This window comes from Aedes aegypti, chromosome 3 (assembly GCF_002204515.2).
Source record: "Aedes aegypti strain LVP_AGWG chromosome 3, AaegL5.0 Primary Assembly, whole genome shotgun sequence".
In the NCBI taxonomy this organism is placed as follows: domain Eukaryota; kingdom Metazoa; phylum Arthropoda; class Insecta; order Diptera; family Culicidae; genus Aedes; species Aedes aegypti.
In genome coordinates, this window is record NC_035109.1 from 76,868,846 (window position 1) to 76,886,413 (window position 17,568).

General features: G+C 35.0%; 1 protein-coding gene across 1 annotated transcript; it reads right to left on the reverse strand.

Annotated features, from left to right (window-relative positions):
* Window positions 1–1,029: 1,029 nt before the first annotated feature.
* Window positions 1,030–13,801, reverse strand: LOC5578161 (elongation of very long chain fatty acids protein AAEL008004-like). Its single transcript, XM_001663684.2, has 4 exons — window positions 13,501–13,801; window positions 13,239–13,429; window positions 1,671–1,808; window positions 1,030–1,607 (listed from the first exon to the last, which is right to left on the reverse strand). The coding sequence occupies exons 1-4, from the start codon at window positions 13,559–13,561 to the stop codon at window positions 1,197–1,199; spliced, it is 801 nt and encodes a 266-aa protein (XP_001663734.2). The 5' UTR covers window positions 13,562–13,801; the 3' UTR covers window positions 1,030–1,196.
* Window positions 13,802–17,568: the final 3,767 nt, after the last annotated feature.

Here is a 17,568-nt window from a genome sequence, read left to right on the forward strand (position 1 = left end):
TTTATTCTCCCGCAAAAAAAAGGTGAGTGCTCTTAAAAGAATATTGAATTACGATTCTAATGACACTAGCCACTAGCCATGATTTTTAGTGTGTTTTTTGTAAAACTTGTAACAACTTCAAGTAAAAATTTAGTATACAAAATTCAAAAAAAAAGTTCTCGGAAAAATACATACGAAGTAAAATAACCCATTGTCTTTCGAATGCGCCAAAGAGAGTTAAAATTGGACGTGTAGTCACAGAGATATGGACTGAACACTTTTATTTGTTTTTTAGGGGGTGAACCCAAACTTTTGCACGGTAGTGTACATTTAAGCTACTTTACTACTTAACTTTTATCCTAAAGCTTCTGGATAAAAATATAAAATTATCGGCTGATATGTAAATGGTTCCTAAAATTATCAAAAGATGCTATTAAATTATAGCAAACTAAAGTTATTTTAGTGGAGCTTTAATAAATATTCCAATTCATTTTGTTTCTTTTATTTACATATTGGCACGAATTAGAACAACAAAGAGCTAGACCCACAAAATATATCCGTTTCGTTTGTGACTAACGTTCAGAACAAAAAAAAGATCCGATAAGTTTGAAATTACTACAAAACATGCTAATCACGGGACTACAAAAGATAGTAGGATACAATCACGTAAATTTTTCAAGGACGCTATCTCTAAATCTTAAAGTATAATCCGGTGTCCTTTATGAACGTGATAAGCGCCGCCGTTGAAGAAGGATCGTCCTGCAGGGCTTCTCGAATACTACCAGGTGGGCATTTCACCACCCGCAGCGCTCGCAATTGTTTTTGTTCATGTTTGACGTTTACACACTACCGTTATCTGTTGGTCGATCGGCCAAACACACGGATTTTAGCATTGGGCATACATGTCATCGGAACTATGATTTTGACTAAGTATTACGTCTGTTTGTCTGTGTACAGGTATTGAAATTTGTTGATTTTAAATTCTAGCTTGATTCAACAGTCAGACATCTGTTGTCCTATAGAAATAAAAAAAAATACAACTTAACAAACTAGTGATATAAAAAAGATTTTTATTTGTGTTGTAATGTTTAGTATAGAAAATAAATAATATTGAATAGATATATTATTATCGTAATAACGCACGATGATCAATCATTGTAATTGTAATATTAAAACTGCCAATCTATGTTTCAACTAACTTTAAAAATATTGTCCATTCACTTGACCTTCCGCCTTCCGTACGCCTTGGTGTAAAAGTCCCAGAACAGCACCATCATGAACACGTTCTGGATCAACGGCACCCACAGCCAGAACTTCGGAATACCACAGTCGATCCCGAGCACGATCGGCGTCGCAAAGTGAAACACCAAATATCCAAACTGAACCATTTGCAACAGGGTGATGTACTTCTTCCAATTGGCGTTCTTGGTCAGTTCCGGTCGGTACACCGTGAGAAAGAAATAAAAATACATCACTGCGTGAACCAAAGTGTTGCACAGCCCCAGCATCGAAAAGTGTCCACCGGGGAAGAACCGATTGTAGATAAATGATCCCAGCAATATTCCGGAATGGTGGTACACGTGCAGGAACGTAACGTGACTTTGCTTTTTGCGCAACACGAAAAATACCTACAGAAGTGGGGGTCATTTAACGATTAGTGGGAAATTGTTCATGGTATGTAACAAGCTTACCGTGTCTAGAAGATCTGTCACTTTCAACAGATAGTAAAGGTACACCAGTCGGAGTTCTCGTCGGGCCAATGGATGGTTAGAGTAGTCTACTGGTTGGCACTTGAACGATATCTTGACGTTGTATATTACTCGCATGCCCTGGAAATGGTGACTCAATAACATTCATCCGACAAAAATGTTGCATTGTTGAAATGGCTGTGCTACGTTTCCCAGAATGCCCGTTTCCTCGGAAAGTTTTTGGCACTCATGATTTTCATTTTGTATACTTTTTTTTATGTAATTCGATATGCGCTAGTAAGACAGTTCAAAATACTAAAAAGTTTGGTAGTCCCACCTCCCATATCTTCCATGTAATCCTTACGATAACAACAGTGTTCTGTGAAATGTTGAGCTCTTTTGGTGGTGATTTAGAGGTGCCCCAAAGACAGCGTAGGTTTAAATGGAAATTTTTATGAAGAAAATTTTAAATACCTCCCAAACACGTTAGAACTGTATTGCCGTTATACGCATGAGTGTCCTACGTTCCAAAATATGCGATTGAGAAAAAACGCGTTTATAAATTTTAACACATTTATTCCCCGGGTTTGTGAGAAATTTTAATACAGTCGTTGCAATAATAAAAATAATAGCGTGTTCATTAGAATCAAGAGTTTGTTTAAAAGGAAAAAAAAACCAAAGTGGGACTGTTGTGCATAGTAATACGAGGTTCTGTTGAATTTCTACGCTTAACTGTCCCACTGATAGTAGTGGTTAATTAATATATGAGAATACTCAATCCTCAAGACTATTTTGAGACACTTAAAGAAAGGAATCACATGTGGGGAAGTGAAGAGATACGTTTTAATAGTTCAGGATGGAAAGCAAAGTTTTCTGTATGTGAGATGATGAGGAAATCAGTTAGTGAAAAAAAACAGTGGAAGAGTTAGTTAGAGAGTTTAAAAATGTTTGTAAAGTTGATAAATTTCAATATTAATTCTTCCAGCTACAGTCTTGACTGAAACTCATCTGCGATTTCAATGTTATTCTGCAAAGTAAATATTTAACTCAGAATTCCCGAAACAAATCTTTACGCGATCTGATCTTCCTCTGGACTTGGTTTGCAAAATATCATGATTTGATGCATCGCAAATTAAGTGTAAGATCCGCCAACACATTCGCCACTTACACTGAAGAACCAATTAAGTATCCAAAATAATCAAGTATATGACCAAATCATCCAAAACCTCTCAAAATATTCTTCTTGATTGACAAAATCGTTGAGTTTGATGTGTGGCAAGATAGCTTCTTCTTCTTCTTGGCATTTACGTTCTCACTGGGACAGAACCTGCTTCTCAGCGTAGTGTTCTTATGAGCACTTCAACAATTATTAACTGAGAGCTTTCTTTGCCAAAGTTTCCATTTTCGCATTCGTATATCGTGTGGCAGGTACGATGATACTCTATGCCCAGGGAAGTCAAAATCAATAAATTCGAACGTTATAGAAAAAAAAATGCTCCCTAAGATAAGGGACTGTCCATTAATTATGTAAGAGTTTATGGGGGGAGGGGGTTTGCGATTTCTTACGCGCCATGCAATTGATTTTCAATTTTCATACAAAAAATCTTATCATGGGGGGAGGGGGAGTAGAAAAACCCCGAAAATTGTCTTACGTTATTAATGGATCACCCCTAAGGGCTTGTTTACAAATTTCGTAACGCTGAAGGGGGTGGGTGGGTGTTCTGAAATTGTTACAGCTCATACAAAATTTGTAGAACATCGATACAAAGAGCGTTACGAGGGGGTGGGTGGGTGTCGAAAATTGCCATATTCGGCGTTATGAAATTTGTGAATCTTAGGGCTTAGATTACTTTTCAACTGTAAACCAGTTTTTTATGAAGGGTTCAAAATTAGGTTGAAGCTGGTAACACTGCTTCAATACTCTACATATCAAATTTTCTGCACGTTATTTAGGACAAATCTTGATTAAAATCTAAGTATGCATTTTTTGTTACACATTGCGTTCGGGAAAGTGAAAGTGAAACACAATCGTTTTTTTTTATGCTGGCAACACTGAAAAAAAAGGTAGAGTCAGATCTCGTATTAGAAACATGGTAATAGGATGTTATAGAAATTCGCGTTATAGGAGACCCAGGGCTTATGGGATTTCATCAATTGATGAAATGGGTGCTATTGTATATCTCGTATGCGTTAAGAAATAGCACAGTACTGTCTTGGGCGAAGTTACAGTGCTCAGTAAGATCTAACTTTGGGAGTTTCTGATAATTATTTTAGATGAGTAATTGGCTGGTAGGGGCGCTTTACTGACTTGCACTTTATGAACCTTAAGGGATAAGAATGCAAACTCTGTAACAAACTCTGGTGTCTTCGGAAGAGTTTTTCAGCAGCTTAAGGGCTGATATGCGATGGTCACTCAGATACGGAATTTCGCCACCAGGCGGTGCTAGTGTGTACCGCTAGCGCCAACTGTTGGCTAAATCTTGAATCTCTTGGCTAAGCTACTGAACAATTTTTCCAAAGACATCATTTTTCTTAGTGGTCAGTATCATGAGATATCTGTAAAACAAAAATTTCTTGACTTCGAATTTCTTGGCTTAAATAATGATAACCTTTAGCTACTGAGCAATTCTGCCGAAGACGCCATCTTTCCGAGTGGTCAAGCTCCTGTAATATCCATAAAACAAAAGTTTCATGTTCACTAGCGCTACATGGAGTCAACATCTCGAAATCAGTGGCTCGAATAATGATCAATTGATTTACTAAACAGTTTTGCCAAAGACTTAATACTTCTTAGTAGTCAAGAACCGGAGATATGTACACAACAAGAGTTTAATACTTACTGACGCCACCTGGCAAAAAACATCGAATCGCTCGGCTAGAATAGTAATAGCCACTGAGTAACATAAAAAAAATGCCGAAGGCGCCAACTTTCTAACTGATCCTGAGATATTAGATATTATTTATATAAAGCGTATGAAAATCACGTTTTCCTACACATTTCAGCTCATACAAAATATATTGGATAAATTTCACCGATAGAATGTTATGAAACCTTCCAATTATGAAATTATAGACCAAATGCTGATATCTAGCAGGAAAAAATTCGAGGTACCGCAATTTCGGGTGAAATTGATCATTTTTCACGGTTTTTCTAGTCTGTTTTCTATAATGTTAACAATGCCAAATAACTAAATGCAGGAAAACAAGTACGAAGGTGATCCTCATCGACTCATGTACCCATATTTTCTAACAAATGTCATTTTAGTGTTAACAACAGCCCTGTCGTCCTGCTTAGTCGCGCTTCGTCGACGACTAAGAAGCTTTTCTCAGATATTTTTTTTTAAATTTTCCTCCAAATTCATAAAAAAATGTAGGTAATGTAATAGCTGTAAAGAATCAGTTACAATCTGATGCCTTATAAGACATCAATCAAAATTGTCAAGCTGTATCAACGCCGTGAAGTAATTTTACCTTTTCCAGCTTAGATCTGGTGCATCTTAACGCCCTGTATCACACCAACAGAAATTGACAAGATGAATCAACGCCCTGGAGTATTTGTGTGACGTAGAACTGCTAGTTCTTAACGCCTTCTAGGACAACAATTATAACTTAAAAACTGTACCAACGCCCTGGAGTAATTCGACCTTATCCTATTCAGATAAGGTGCATCATAACGCCCTGTAGGACATCAATAGAAATTATCAAGATAAATCAACGCCCTAGAATAATTTGACCTTGTGGTCTTTTAACGCCCTTTATAACATCAGTTGAAAATTCCAAGCTGTATAAAAGCCCTGAAGAAATTTTACTTAATTTTATTAAGATGAAATTGTCAAGATGTATCAGCGCCCGGAAGCAATTCAACTTTGTTTCATGTAGTTCAGCTGAATGCACTCCATGACATTAATTGAAAATTCCAAACTGTGTTAACGCCCTGGATTAATTTGAGCTTTTTTCACGTAGATCAGGCCATCTTAATGCCCTTTGAAATGTAAGCTATATCAACGCCCTGAATAAATAAAACCTTACCTCTCTTAGATCTGATGCATTCTAACGCCCTGTATGACATCAATGGAAATTGATAAGATGTATCAACGCCCAGAAGTAATTTAACCTTGTTTCATGTAGGTCAGCTGTATCTGAGCGCCCTATAAAACAGCAATTAAAAATTACAATATGTATCAACGCCCTGGAGTGATTTGACCTTGTCTTACGTAGATCAGCTGCTTCTTCACGCTCTTTAGACAACAATTGAAAACTCCAAACTGAATCAACGCCCTGGAGTAACTTAGTCTTGTCTCATGTAGATTAGGATATCTTAATGCCCTTTAGAATATAAATTAAAAATTTCAAGCTTTGTTAACGCCTTGGAGATATTTTACCTTATCAAATTAGATCAGGTGCATAATAACGCCCTGTATGACATCAATCGAAATTGTCAAGATGTATCAACGTAGAACAGGTCATCTTAACGCCCTCTAGGATAAAAATTGAAAGTCCCAAACTTAATCTATGCTGAAACAGCAGTTTTCTCCCAAATCGTTCTTTCATTTTGTCAATTCTGATAAACGGACGTTTGTGTTTTTCTAAATTTCTTGATCGATTCTTACTAGTGCCTTAAGCTGAATCAACGCTAAGGAGTAATTGGACCTGGTGCTGAAATCTTTCTTTATCCCATTGGGATCAGAAATTGTAAAGATGTATCAACGCCATGGACTAATTTGAACTTGCCTCCCGTAGATCAACTGCATCTTAACGCCCTTTAGGATATGATTTGAAAATTCCAAGCTTTATCAACGCCCTAAGAAACCTTGTGTCAAGTAGATTTGGTCATCATAATGCCCTTTAGGATATCAATTGAATATTCCAAACTTCATTAAGGCACCTAACAAAATTTTACCTTATCCTCAGGCTTTGCAGAATTCGCTCTCATTTGAGTATGAAGCACGATCAAAGCAAGCAAAGAAAAACATCCCATCTGTTGCGGTCCACGATCGTCATTGTATCGCAAGGTGTAACAAGTCTGATAAATGGAAGCAGTGAGCGAGAGCCCCAAAGAGAGAGCGATGATAAAATCCATTCTGATCAAAGTTGTAGCAGTATACGATAAACAGTCTCTCATAATGTGCAGCATGTTATGATAGTTACTGAGAGCGATACGTGAGATGTTCTCTCAATTTTTTCAGGATTCAATCCCTGCTTATCCTACTTGAATCAGAGGTGCATCTTAACACTTCAGTCGTCGCGCTGTTGTATTTTGTACAACACTGTTGAAAAAACCTCGCTTTTTGTTCACAACAGCAGCGTGGTGGTTCTGACGGTGGCACACCGCGCGACGACTGGAAGTTTAATGCCCTGTATGCCATCAATAGAATTTGTCATGCTGTATCAACGCCCTGGAGTTTTTTACCATTTTTTATCTTTAAAGGTGAAAATCAAACGAAGCCATACCTCAAATTTTGAAGTGCACAAATCTGAAGAACCGATCATCTGTAACTAATATTTTTAGTTTTCAGCTAGAACCGATATTTGGTTCTCCAGATTTGTGATCTTGAACATTTGAGGTTCTGCTTCGATGATCTTCACATTAACGCCCTGCTGACTTCAATAGAAATTAACGCTCTGGAGTAATTCAACCTTGTCTCATGTAGATCAACCTTAACGTTTTACAGGCTATCGATTGAATGATGAGTTTCCTCGCATAAAATTCTATTTCTAGAGTTCGTTTGTACATTTCGGTTTCATCCTGTTTACTCGTACAAAGTAAGTCGAATCAATCCGCAGCACCTGTCAAAATGTACCAGTTATAGCTATAGTGGTTCCCTATTTGGACCTAAGCGAATTCTTGAAAACTTTCACATTTTGAGTATTTTTTAATGTTTCAACTTCAAGATATATTTGATATCTTACTGCTTAAACGCACAAAGTGTATAAAAATTTGAAAATAGTTCAATTATCACTTATGACGAAATAGGGAACTATTGTGTCCGTAACTGGTACACCTACCTTATATGTTTGACTGTGAAATTTGTCGTCGCTCCCTAGTCAGGTAACACAAAATTGTCTACGATTCGCACAAAGTCGATCTCTTCGGGACCAACACATCAGTTTCGTAATCTAATCTCATGCTAGAAAATCTGTTCCTAAGATGATTTCTCTCATTTTTTTTGCACCGATTTTGGCCGCCCGAGAGAAAATATTTCTTAAAAATATATGGGAAGCCCTATAAATATGACAAATACGTTAAATATAAGCTTTCAGCCCATATTATGTATGAAAAATAAAGAAACATTTAATCGCTTTGATAATCTTATTGGTCAATATAAGCCCACAGAACCAGATTCAGTAAGAGATATAACGTCGGTTCCTTAATTGTCCAATCTCATTGTTTTCTTATGGGAGTGGCCAAACTATGAGTACCCTAGCCAGGTTCCTTTTGCAATTATTAGGCATTCAGAGTTCTGCAATATGTGACAAAAAACATACAAATCCACATGATTGATAATTTAAAAACCTGAAACACGCAACATGAAAAGGCATGAGCTATCAGAAAACTTCATTTATTCAAGGATACACCGAATACAGTTTGTGCTCATAACATGAATATCTCTATTAATCCACATTTTTGGATTATGCGAAGGGAAATCATCGAAAAGCTGTTGATAGTTTGGGAAATTTTTTTTTATTGTTGGTGAAAATTGAATTTCACCAATAACGTGATGCCACAAAATAATGTTATGAATCTAATGTCATAGGTTTGTTGGTTCAGTCAAAGATGGAATAGTAATGGAAAATTATTTTCGCTCGTAGTATAATGATTCTAAAACATATTCTCAGACTTCAATAATATTTTAAAGATATACATAAAGCTATTTAAAAAGATTCAAGACCTTGAATTTTTCAAATATAATTTGACACAGTTCTCATTTTCATCACAACATTCTTTTGAAAGCAAATTACCGAACATGTGAAAAATGGTGTAATCGGCCCGTCAAGATATTTCAGAATATTCCAGGAACAAGAAGACCAATAATTTAATTACGACACATATTCTAAAAATAAAGAAAAGATCAGATGTTAAAAAAATCTGCAAAAATATCAAAAAAAAAAAAAAAAATCGCAATTCAAACATTTTTTGTGTTTAAAAATGAAGCTGCAGGTAGAGGAGTTTATAATTAATGATATTTGATCACCTCTAATTTCTAGAGTTATCTCTGCGCAAACCCTATTCAGAAGGTGTTTTAAGTCACTTATAATATTTTGATCATGCTTGCAAAAGATAAAATAATGAAAACTTAAATGGTGAGGTATCGTAATTGGGCTTCAATAAAAACTAACAAATTTTGAGATGTGACCAATCCCAGTTTTTCACTTATAATAGTTTTCGTCATTTATTTGAACGTCAGATGTTGAGAGAATTTTCCGTACAAATCGGTTACCGTAATCCGGGGTATCATTGATCAGCGGGGTAACATTGATCGGAATGACTCATCTCGTAAAAAGTTCGTATCATCCTTTATTGATGGAACATTTCCAAATCACGAATGGTGCTTCTCATTCTTATATTCACAAGCTAATGTAAGTGGGGATTTTTGCGAAAATTCCGTTTACTTTATCCGTAAATTTTTCAACTTTTCGAAGCAATGATTTCAATGGGTAAGGATGACACTACCGAAGATTCATATCTCACATAAGCTCTGCAAACGATATGAGCAAGGAAAATGCGGTTCTTACTAAAAATGGCATCGCTGAAAACGATTCCGTTGTCAAAACTTTCATAAATATGCTCAATTGAGCAACATCAACGAATAACTGTAAAGAATATAGAATTCCCTTAGGAAATTGCTTACCTTTAGGCGTATTCCGTGGTTCGAGTTGTTTTTAATTTTAAAATAACTTAAAAAGTAAATAACTTGTAAGCGTTTGGCTTTCATGTTCGGCTGCGGGGGCCATGATTTAAGTAAGTAACGATATTTTCAATATTACCGAACGTTATTTACATAGGTGATCAATGTTACCCCATATCAGCTTAATCAAAAAATCACTTAAAACATTTTTTTAAACATACTTTAATCTTTCAATAAACAAAATGCAGTATATAGTCACGAGCTATGGGTGGCAGTACTTATTTTAAAAATATAAAACTTGCAACATTTGTATTTTCAAACAAAATATTTAAGAAATATTCAAAAAAATGATCAATGTTACCCCGGATTACGGTATTTATTTTCAGAGAAAGCTTAAAAGTTAAGTATGATGTTCTAACCAGTTCAAGTTATGATCAACAAATTTAGGTGGCCACAGTTATATCAGTAAACACTGGTAACATAGCAGTCATCTAAAATTAATCGGTTTATCCATGCACCCACAAGATTCCATTGAATTTTAAGTTCGATCAACAGCGTTTCATAATTGATCCAAAGGATAAAAACGTGGCACTGTTCTTTTGGAGATGTTTTGCACACGGTAGAGATGATCTCGTACACGGTAGATGTGGTAGATTTTAGGACAAAATTCTTGAACTGAACAATGTTCAAATTCATGTACTTGATCTCTTTGTTTCACATTTCAATTGAATTGGAACACAAACTGAACTCGTGCAATTGCATATTGGCTCTAGTGTGTTTGTAAATACCATTCAAGCACATATTTGTGACAATTTCTCAATAAGATGACCTCATCAACGCCTGGGTGTAGATGCGCCCTATGGATTATAGTAACGCCCCCCTCAAGCACGGACGACTAAGAAGCTCAAATTTTACGACGACAGGGCTGGTTAACAAATATCTCTAAAATAAAAAATCAGGGGATCTCATTTCGGGGTGAAATTGGTCACTTGTCAATGCCATTATTGTTTGTTTTCAAAACAACTCTACCTGATTAATATGAGCTCTCTGAATCCGAATATGCTTGTCAAATTCTTAACAATGCAATATTTATATAAATAACGAACAGTTAAATTTCAAGAATTACGCGGAAAACGCCTAAATGTATGCAATTTCCTAAGGAATTGAGTGATATCTAACAGAAATTCAATTATTTCAACCATATGAGCTAATTGGTACGTGTTTTGGTGATGAAATCTGGTTTAGAGGTATATCTTACATCCTCAAAAACTTTTAGGTTTATACCATATTCGGATCCCTGCTTAGAAATAGAAGTTCATAGTTGTTTGTCAATACTGCACCGTGCATGATTTTAAAATTTTACATCATTTTCATAGTAATACACATTTTTTAACGCAAAAAACTTCACAACACACAATTCGACAATAGTTACGATGAATAACGTTCATTTACTGCAGCTCACATTGATATTTGTGCTCCATTTCGAATAAATAAAATCGTGTGATACGATGATCGATTTCCCTCCTCTGATCAATTACACCCGATTTTACGGTACATTCGATTAGCATAATCTGCTGGTTTAGACAGATCATGTGGCAAAATTCCGCAATTCAATGATCTTCGTATGTTTGCCCGTTATCTGCTGAACAATTTTTCTGATAACGTTACCCTCTATTTTGATCACTTTTTAATATTATTGATCATCACTGGTCGTAAAAAAGTTGATGTAAAAAGAACCGTCGATAAAAGAGGTTGGGGTGTATTTAAAAAGTGTACAATAAGAATTTTGGATGGTAAAAATTTTAAAAATCTTAGAGACTCTGTTCTAGAGACTTTTCTAGTGATACAGTCTAATTTATTGTTGGATGCATTTGATTTGACGTATACAATAAGGATGTTTTAGTAGGAGACGATTTAGTTGTTACTCGTGTGTAAAAAGACTACTGGAATTGGATTAAATAATCAAAAACATTGCAGAACACGTACTTGTCTCGAGCACCAAATACCGTTATTAATATGTAGCACAAAATTGTGATGTGCTGAATCATTTTTGAGAACGGCATTAAATTAAACAACTCTAAATCTACTAGAGACACATAATTTGATCCTTGAGACACCTAAAATGCCCTTTTTGCAATTCAAATTCATATCGACCTACTTTTTATCGAGTAAATGGCCAACATAACGGCCTACTCTTCCTACCGATACAAACAGTGCTGAAAAGTGTTACTTTTCAGCACTAATAATAGTATCGAAAAGTAGCACTTTTCAGCATTGTTTTGGGAGCTACCGAGTCGGCGTCGGATCACCTACATACGTCATTTATTGAATTGCTTTGAGTTTCTCAATGACTTAAGTTCTGATTATGTATCCATTTGATGAACCGAATTGAATCGGATTTGGATCCTAGAATCAGAAGGTGGTTGACTATGAAGGATTCTGAGTATTGCGAAAAAAAAGGAGTGCGTAGAATTTCACTATGAAAAGTTGTTCACAATTAAAAAATACTGGGGTGGTTCACGCATACTTATGTGTAGGCAATTCAGCACATAAATAGCTTACAATATGGTAGAAAATTGTAAGCGGGCGTTTCACCTGATCTGTCTTTAAAAGTACAATCAGAAATGAAAGTGTAAAAATTTGTGACAGTCATTCCACAGCCTACCTGATTGTGAAATACTGAGTTGCTACAACGCATGGATGCCCATGTTGATTTTATTGAAACATCCCCAAAAACCCAACTTTACCGACATTTTTAATTATTGCAAAAATGTTGTATGCAACTCGTTGCAAAACTAATACAAAAATGTTGTATTCAACTCGTTGCAAAACTAAAATAACTATTTTGTTACGCTGCAAAATGAGAGATAGACCATAATGACAGGGAATTTCAACCAAATTTTTAAAAGGGCCAAAACACAGCTTGTGTCCAGAAATTTGTTTTTTATGTTTCGTGGTCAGGGGAAATAAATGTGAGTAAAAAAAACTATCACAAACAATTTGCAAATCATAACTTTGTTGTTTACTCATTGCAAACTCTTGCCCGTACAATGCGAACTTTTGCCCCTACTATGGGACAAAAGTTCGCATTTGATTAGTGATCCTAGATGTAATATTCCTTAAAATGGAAAAGACATTTTAGAGAATCAAGTTCTACATTTTGAAGGTAATATGTTGAGGTATAATTTACCTTACAAACCATCTTGAATGTTTTTAGTTGATTAGATATCCTCTAAGACTAGAGATGTGGACTTTGGCCCCGCATTACCCTACTAATCTTTCCAGTAGGTCAAATTAAGAGAGTTACTGAACAACCTATACATTTTAAGAATGGGTCCCGACGATAGTACAGATTAAATCAAGATGTTTACAAATTAGAAAAAAAAGCACTTTACACCATTTGTGTGCCAAACAAACCCATAACAAATTTTTAGTAAACAATTTGGCACCTGAAGGATCCACTAAAAAGTTCCCCAAAGTATTCCAACCAAGTGAAATTTAGGAACAACCTAATATGCCTTTAAACTGAATTTGATAGGCGATTTGTTCGCGTTTCACCATGGCAAAATGTGTTTTGTCAAGATGACCGAATATCGGTCGTTTTTTCTTGTTCACCACGCCTTTACCGTAGATTATTATTGTAACTATTTGAACTGCATCGGGGAAACGGGTAATCAGGGGTAATGACATTCGGTGAAAAAATAGCACAATCGTATAGACAAACCTCGGAAAACAGATAAATGTTCGCCAAAACCTGCAGGATATTGTACACTTGCATCAGCAGTTTCAAATCGAATGGCTTTCGGTTGGACATAAGCTTTGGTCCAAGATTAAGTACTAAGTACAAATAACCACCTATGAGTGCGAATGGAACCCATGGAGGGTTCATCAGGAACTGATCAGCATTGCGAGGATCTGAAAATATCACAGAAGTAGTATTTATGATGAACAAGAACACGTATAACAGTAAAGCGGATAAATCTTACCCTGCGCCTCGTAAAAGTACCGATCGTACCCATTGTAGAGAGCCTTCAGTACCAGTGCCATCCTGTAGTAATGGCCCTTCGTAAATCCGTAACCACTCGATTGAATCTACTAATCCGAACTGGTTCAAATTGCGGCAAACGTTGTCGCTCAACAAAACACGCGTCACGCAAATCAATTCAAATTAATTCTAACCGAAACTACGATGTTAACGTAGGTCAACGTTGCACTGCGAGCGGCTACGGGCACACGATAGCGTTTATAAGCGAATTGCTGTTCGGCATAGGAAATGTGATGCGAGCCATCGGCCGTTGTGAAAGCGAACTTTTATTGAAAGGAATGGTAATAATTTGCTATGAATACATTATAAAGTGATATTTACCATTTAACGTCCGTGAACCGATTGCCAGAGCAATAGTTACGGTTAAACGGTTCGCTAATTAGGTAACATATTATCGAGCTCCGTTCAGTAAGCGACAGATTTGACCGCACAAATGTTATGGTATTAATTTACTACAACCATGTTGATCGGCTCGGTTTGCAATAATCGTAAATCTGAGCATTTACCGTTTTAAACAATACGCCATTGACTGAAGCCAGTTGACAAAAATCGCAAATTTGTATCCATCGAATCATGTGAATTTGATAGAGGAATAGAGGAATAGACGAATAGGAATAGAAATAAGAATAGGAGCAGGAATTGGGAAAGAAATAGTAAATAGGAATACTAAAAGGAATAGGGAAAAAATACTTTGACATTATCACACTGCTAAGAACCATCGTAGTTAGAGTAGCACGAGAAAACACGCGCCTTCTCTTCACCATCGCTAAGCAAGGTGATCAATCATTTGTATTCCATGGATGAGAATCATAACTGGAAATTGATTAGACTTTCCATCCTGGGGCTATAAATACAAACTTTAAAACGCCTACTCACTGACGGAAGATGGCCGTTGTTGATTAATCAATTGATAGATGAAATCAGTCACAACGCGTTGGCTCAGTGTTACAGGCACAGTGTGCTAATTAATTATTAATGAGAACAAGATATTATTTCGATGATACAACTCATCATCTTGAAGGTGTATTCTAAATTGTTGGAAAAAGGATGCTTTAAAGTAAAGGAACGATGGTAGTTTCTCTACATGCGATACAAGGTTGTTAACCTTTTATTTGTGTTCTGAGGTTTTAAGAAGAATTACAGTGGGATTCCGTTTTTGGCATGCTCCGTTTTTGGCATGCTCCATTTTTGGCACCCCCGATTTTGGCAACAAAATGGATCCGTTTTTGGCAACATTTTTGAATATCATTAAAATTTGTTAATTTTTGGAAATATGTTCGTGTCTGTTGGCTTAGTCACATGAATAACAGGTAATCTCCACACCGATTACATTCTAGAGCTCCATATTCGTCAATATTCCCCCAAATCTCACCAACTACTATGGGCTCCCGTACGCGCTTATTTACTTCGGCTCGGTTTGCAATAATCGTAAATCTGAGCATTTACCGTTTTAAACAATACGCCATTGACTGAAGCCAGTTGACAAAAATCGCAAATTTGTATCCATCGAATCATGTGAATTTGATAGAGGAATAGAGGAATAGACGAATAGGAATAGAAATAAGAATAGGAGCAGGAATTGGGAAAGAAATAGTAAATAGGAATACTAAAAGGAATAGGGAAAAAATACTTTGACATTATCACACTGCTAAGAACCATCGTAGTTAGAGTAGCACGAGAAAACACGCGCCTTCTCTTCACCATCGCTAAGCAAGGTGATCAATCATTTGTATTCCATGGATGAGAATCATAACTGGAAATTGATTAGACTTTCCATCCTGGGGCTATAAATACAAACTTTAAAACGCCTACTCACTGACGGAAGATGGCCGTTGTTGATTAATCAATTGATAGATGAAATCAGTCACAACGCGTTGGCTCAGTGTTACAGGCACAGTGTGCTAATTAATTATTAATGAGAACAAGATATTATTTCGATGATACAACTCATCATCTTGAAGGTGTATTCTAAATTGTTGGAAAAAGGATGCTTTAAAGTAAAGGAACGATGGTAGTTTCTCTACATGCGATACAAGGTTGTTAACCTTTTATTTGTGTTCTGAGGTTTTAAGAAGAATTACAGTGGGATTCCGTTTTTGGCATGCTCCGTTTTTGGCATGCTCCATTTTTGGCACCCCCGATTTTGGCAACAAAATGGATCCGTTTTTGGCAACATTTTTGAATATCATTAAAATTTGTTAATTTTTGGAAATATGTTCGTGTCTGTTGGCTTAGTCACATGAATAACAGGTAATCTCCACACCGATTACATTCTAGAGCTCCATATTCGTCAATATTCCCCCAAATCTCACCAACTACTATGGGCTCCCGTACGCGCTTATTTACTTCGGGATGGTCATTCTTTCATAAGGGCAATAATCTCCACTAGTACCGCAACTGGAGACCAATTTTTTTTCTTAGGCATTAATACAGAATAACCAGCCGACTGGAGTCTGGCAGTGGGCGTACTCTAAAAACACTGTTCTTTATGAAGAAAAGTGTTTGGAACAGCTTGTTTAAGCACAAGCACCCGATTATAAGAAGGAACAAAAATTCATATATCATATATATTATTTATATATATATATATATATATATATATTATATATATATATATATATATATATATATATATATATATATATATATTATATAATATAGATCATATAATGTATATATATTAATATATATATTATAATATATATAATATATATATAAATATATATATAATATAGATATAATATATACTATATATATATATATATAATATATATATATATTATATATATATAATATATATATAATAATATATATATATATATATATATATAATATATATATATATATATATATATATATATATATATATATATATATATATATATATATATATATATATATATATATATATATATATATATATATATATATATATATATATATATATATATATATATATATATATATATATATATATATATATATATATATATATATATATATATATATATATATATATATATATATATATATATATATATATATATATATATATATATATATATATCTATATATTATATTTTATTGCGTATGTAAGAACATACCACAGTAATAGATATAAATACAGCAAAATGTTGTATATCATAACTTCTAAGGAAATTCATCAAATAAATTGCGGTATTCTAGAGAATTGCAGAAGTCTCAATATATAATCATTGAAAAGAATGCATATTTTACTACATTCTTTTTTATTTTTTCAAGAATTAAATAATAAATACGAACACAGTCCAAACTACTTTTCTTCTTTCTTCTCAATAATATTATTGAAGCGTGCGATAAAAACGATTGACAGTGCTATAACTTTTTGTATGTGGTAATGGTAGGTATATTGATCTCTCTGCGTCAACTATTTATAGCTGCGTTCCTTCTTTGTTACAGATTCTGTAAGATGCTAGATTTGTTAAGAGACGATCCATAATGTTATACAAGATTTTTAATCAAGGGTACAAGTTTGAATATAATCAAAATGTTCCTTACGAGCTGGGTCTAAGAGAATCCTTTGGGGATTCTCGGTTCTGAATGGACTTCTTAGAAGTTTCAACGGATTATTAAGAATATGTGCAGATTTACAGTGGATACTGAGGGTTTCTGGCGGGATCCTGAGAATGTATAATTGGTAAATGGGGATTTTGTCCAGAATCTGGAGATTCCTAATGAGCTCTCAAGGTTGCTAGGGCGTCCTCTAATTTTATAGCGGGATAATGTGGATTCCTAGTGATATTTTGAGTATTCCTGGTGAAATCTTGGTGATTTTGAAAAGGTTTCTAGAAGAATTTGAGGAGTGCTAGTGGTAACCCAATAATAAAAAAAAATGAAAATTTTCATTGGAGGCTTGAGAATTTTCAGCAATATTGCAGCGGAATCCAAAAATGCTTATTCCTAGCTAAATCATTAGCGGGATCCTAAGAAATCTAGGCGAGATCCTAAAGATTCCTTATGTGCGATTTCC

Bases quoted from the DNA above. Each gene is read 5' to 3' on its own strand.
- LOC5578161 (XM_001663684.2), bottom strand. From the start codon at position 13,561: ATGGCACTGGTACTGAAGGCTCTCTACAATGGGTACGATCGGTACTTT. The intron at 13,430-13,500 runs GTAAGATTTATC...TGATATTTTCAG, and splicing joins GTACTTTTACGAGGCGCAGG to ATCCTCGCAATGCTGATCAG. The intron at 1,809-13,238 runs GTTTGTCTATAC...CACCATTTCCAG, and splicing joins ACATTTATCTGTTTTCCGAG to GGCATGCGAGTAATATACAA.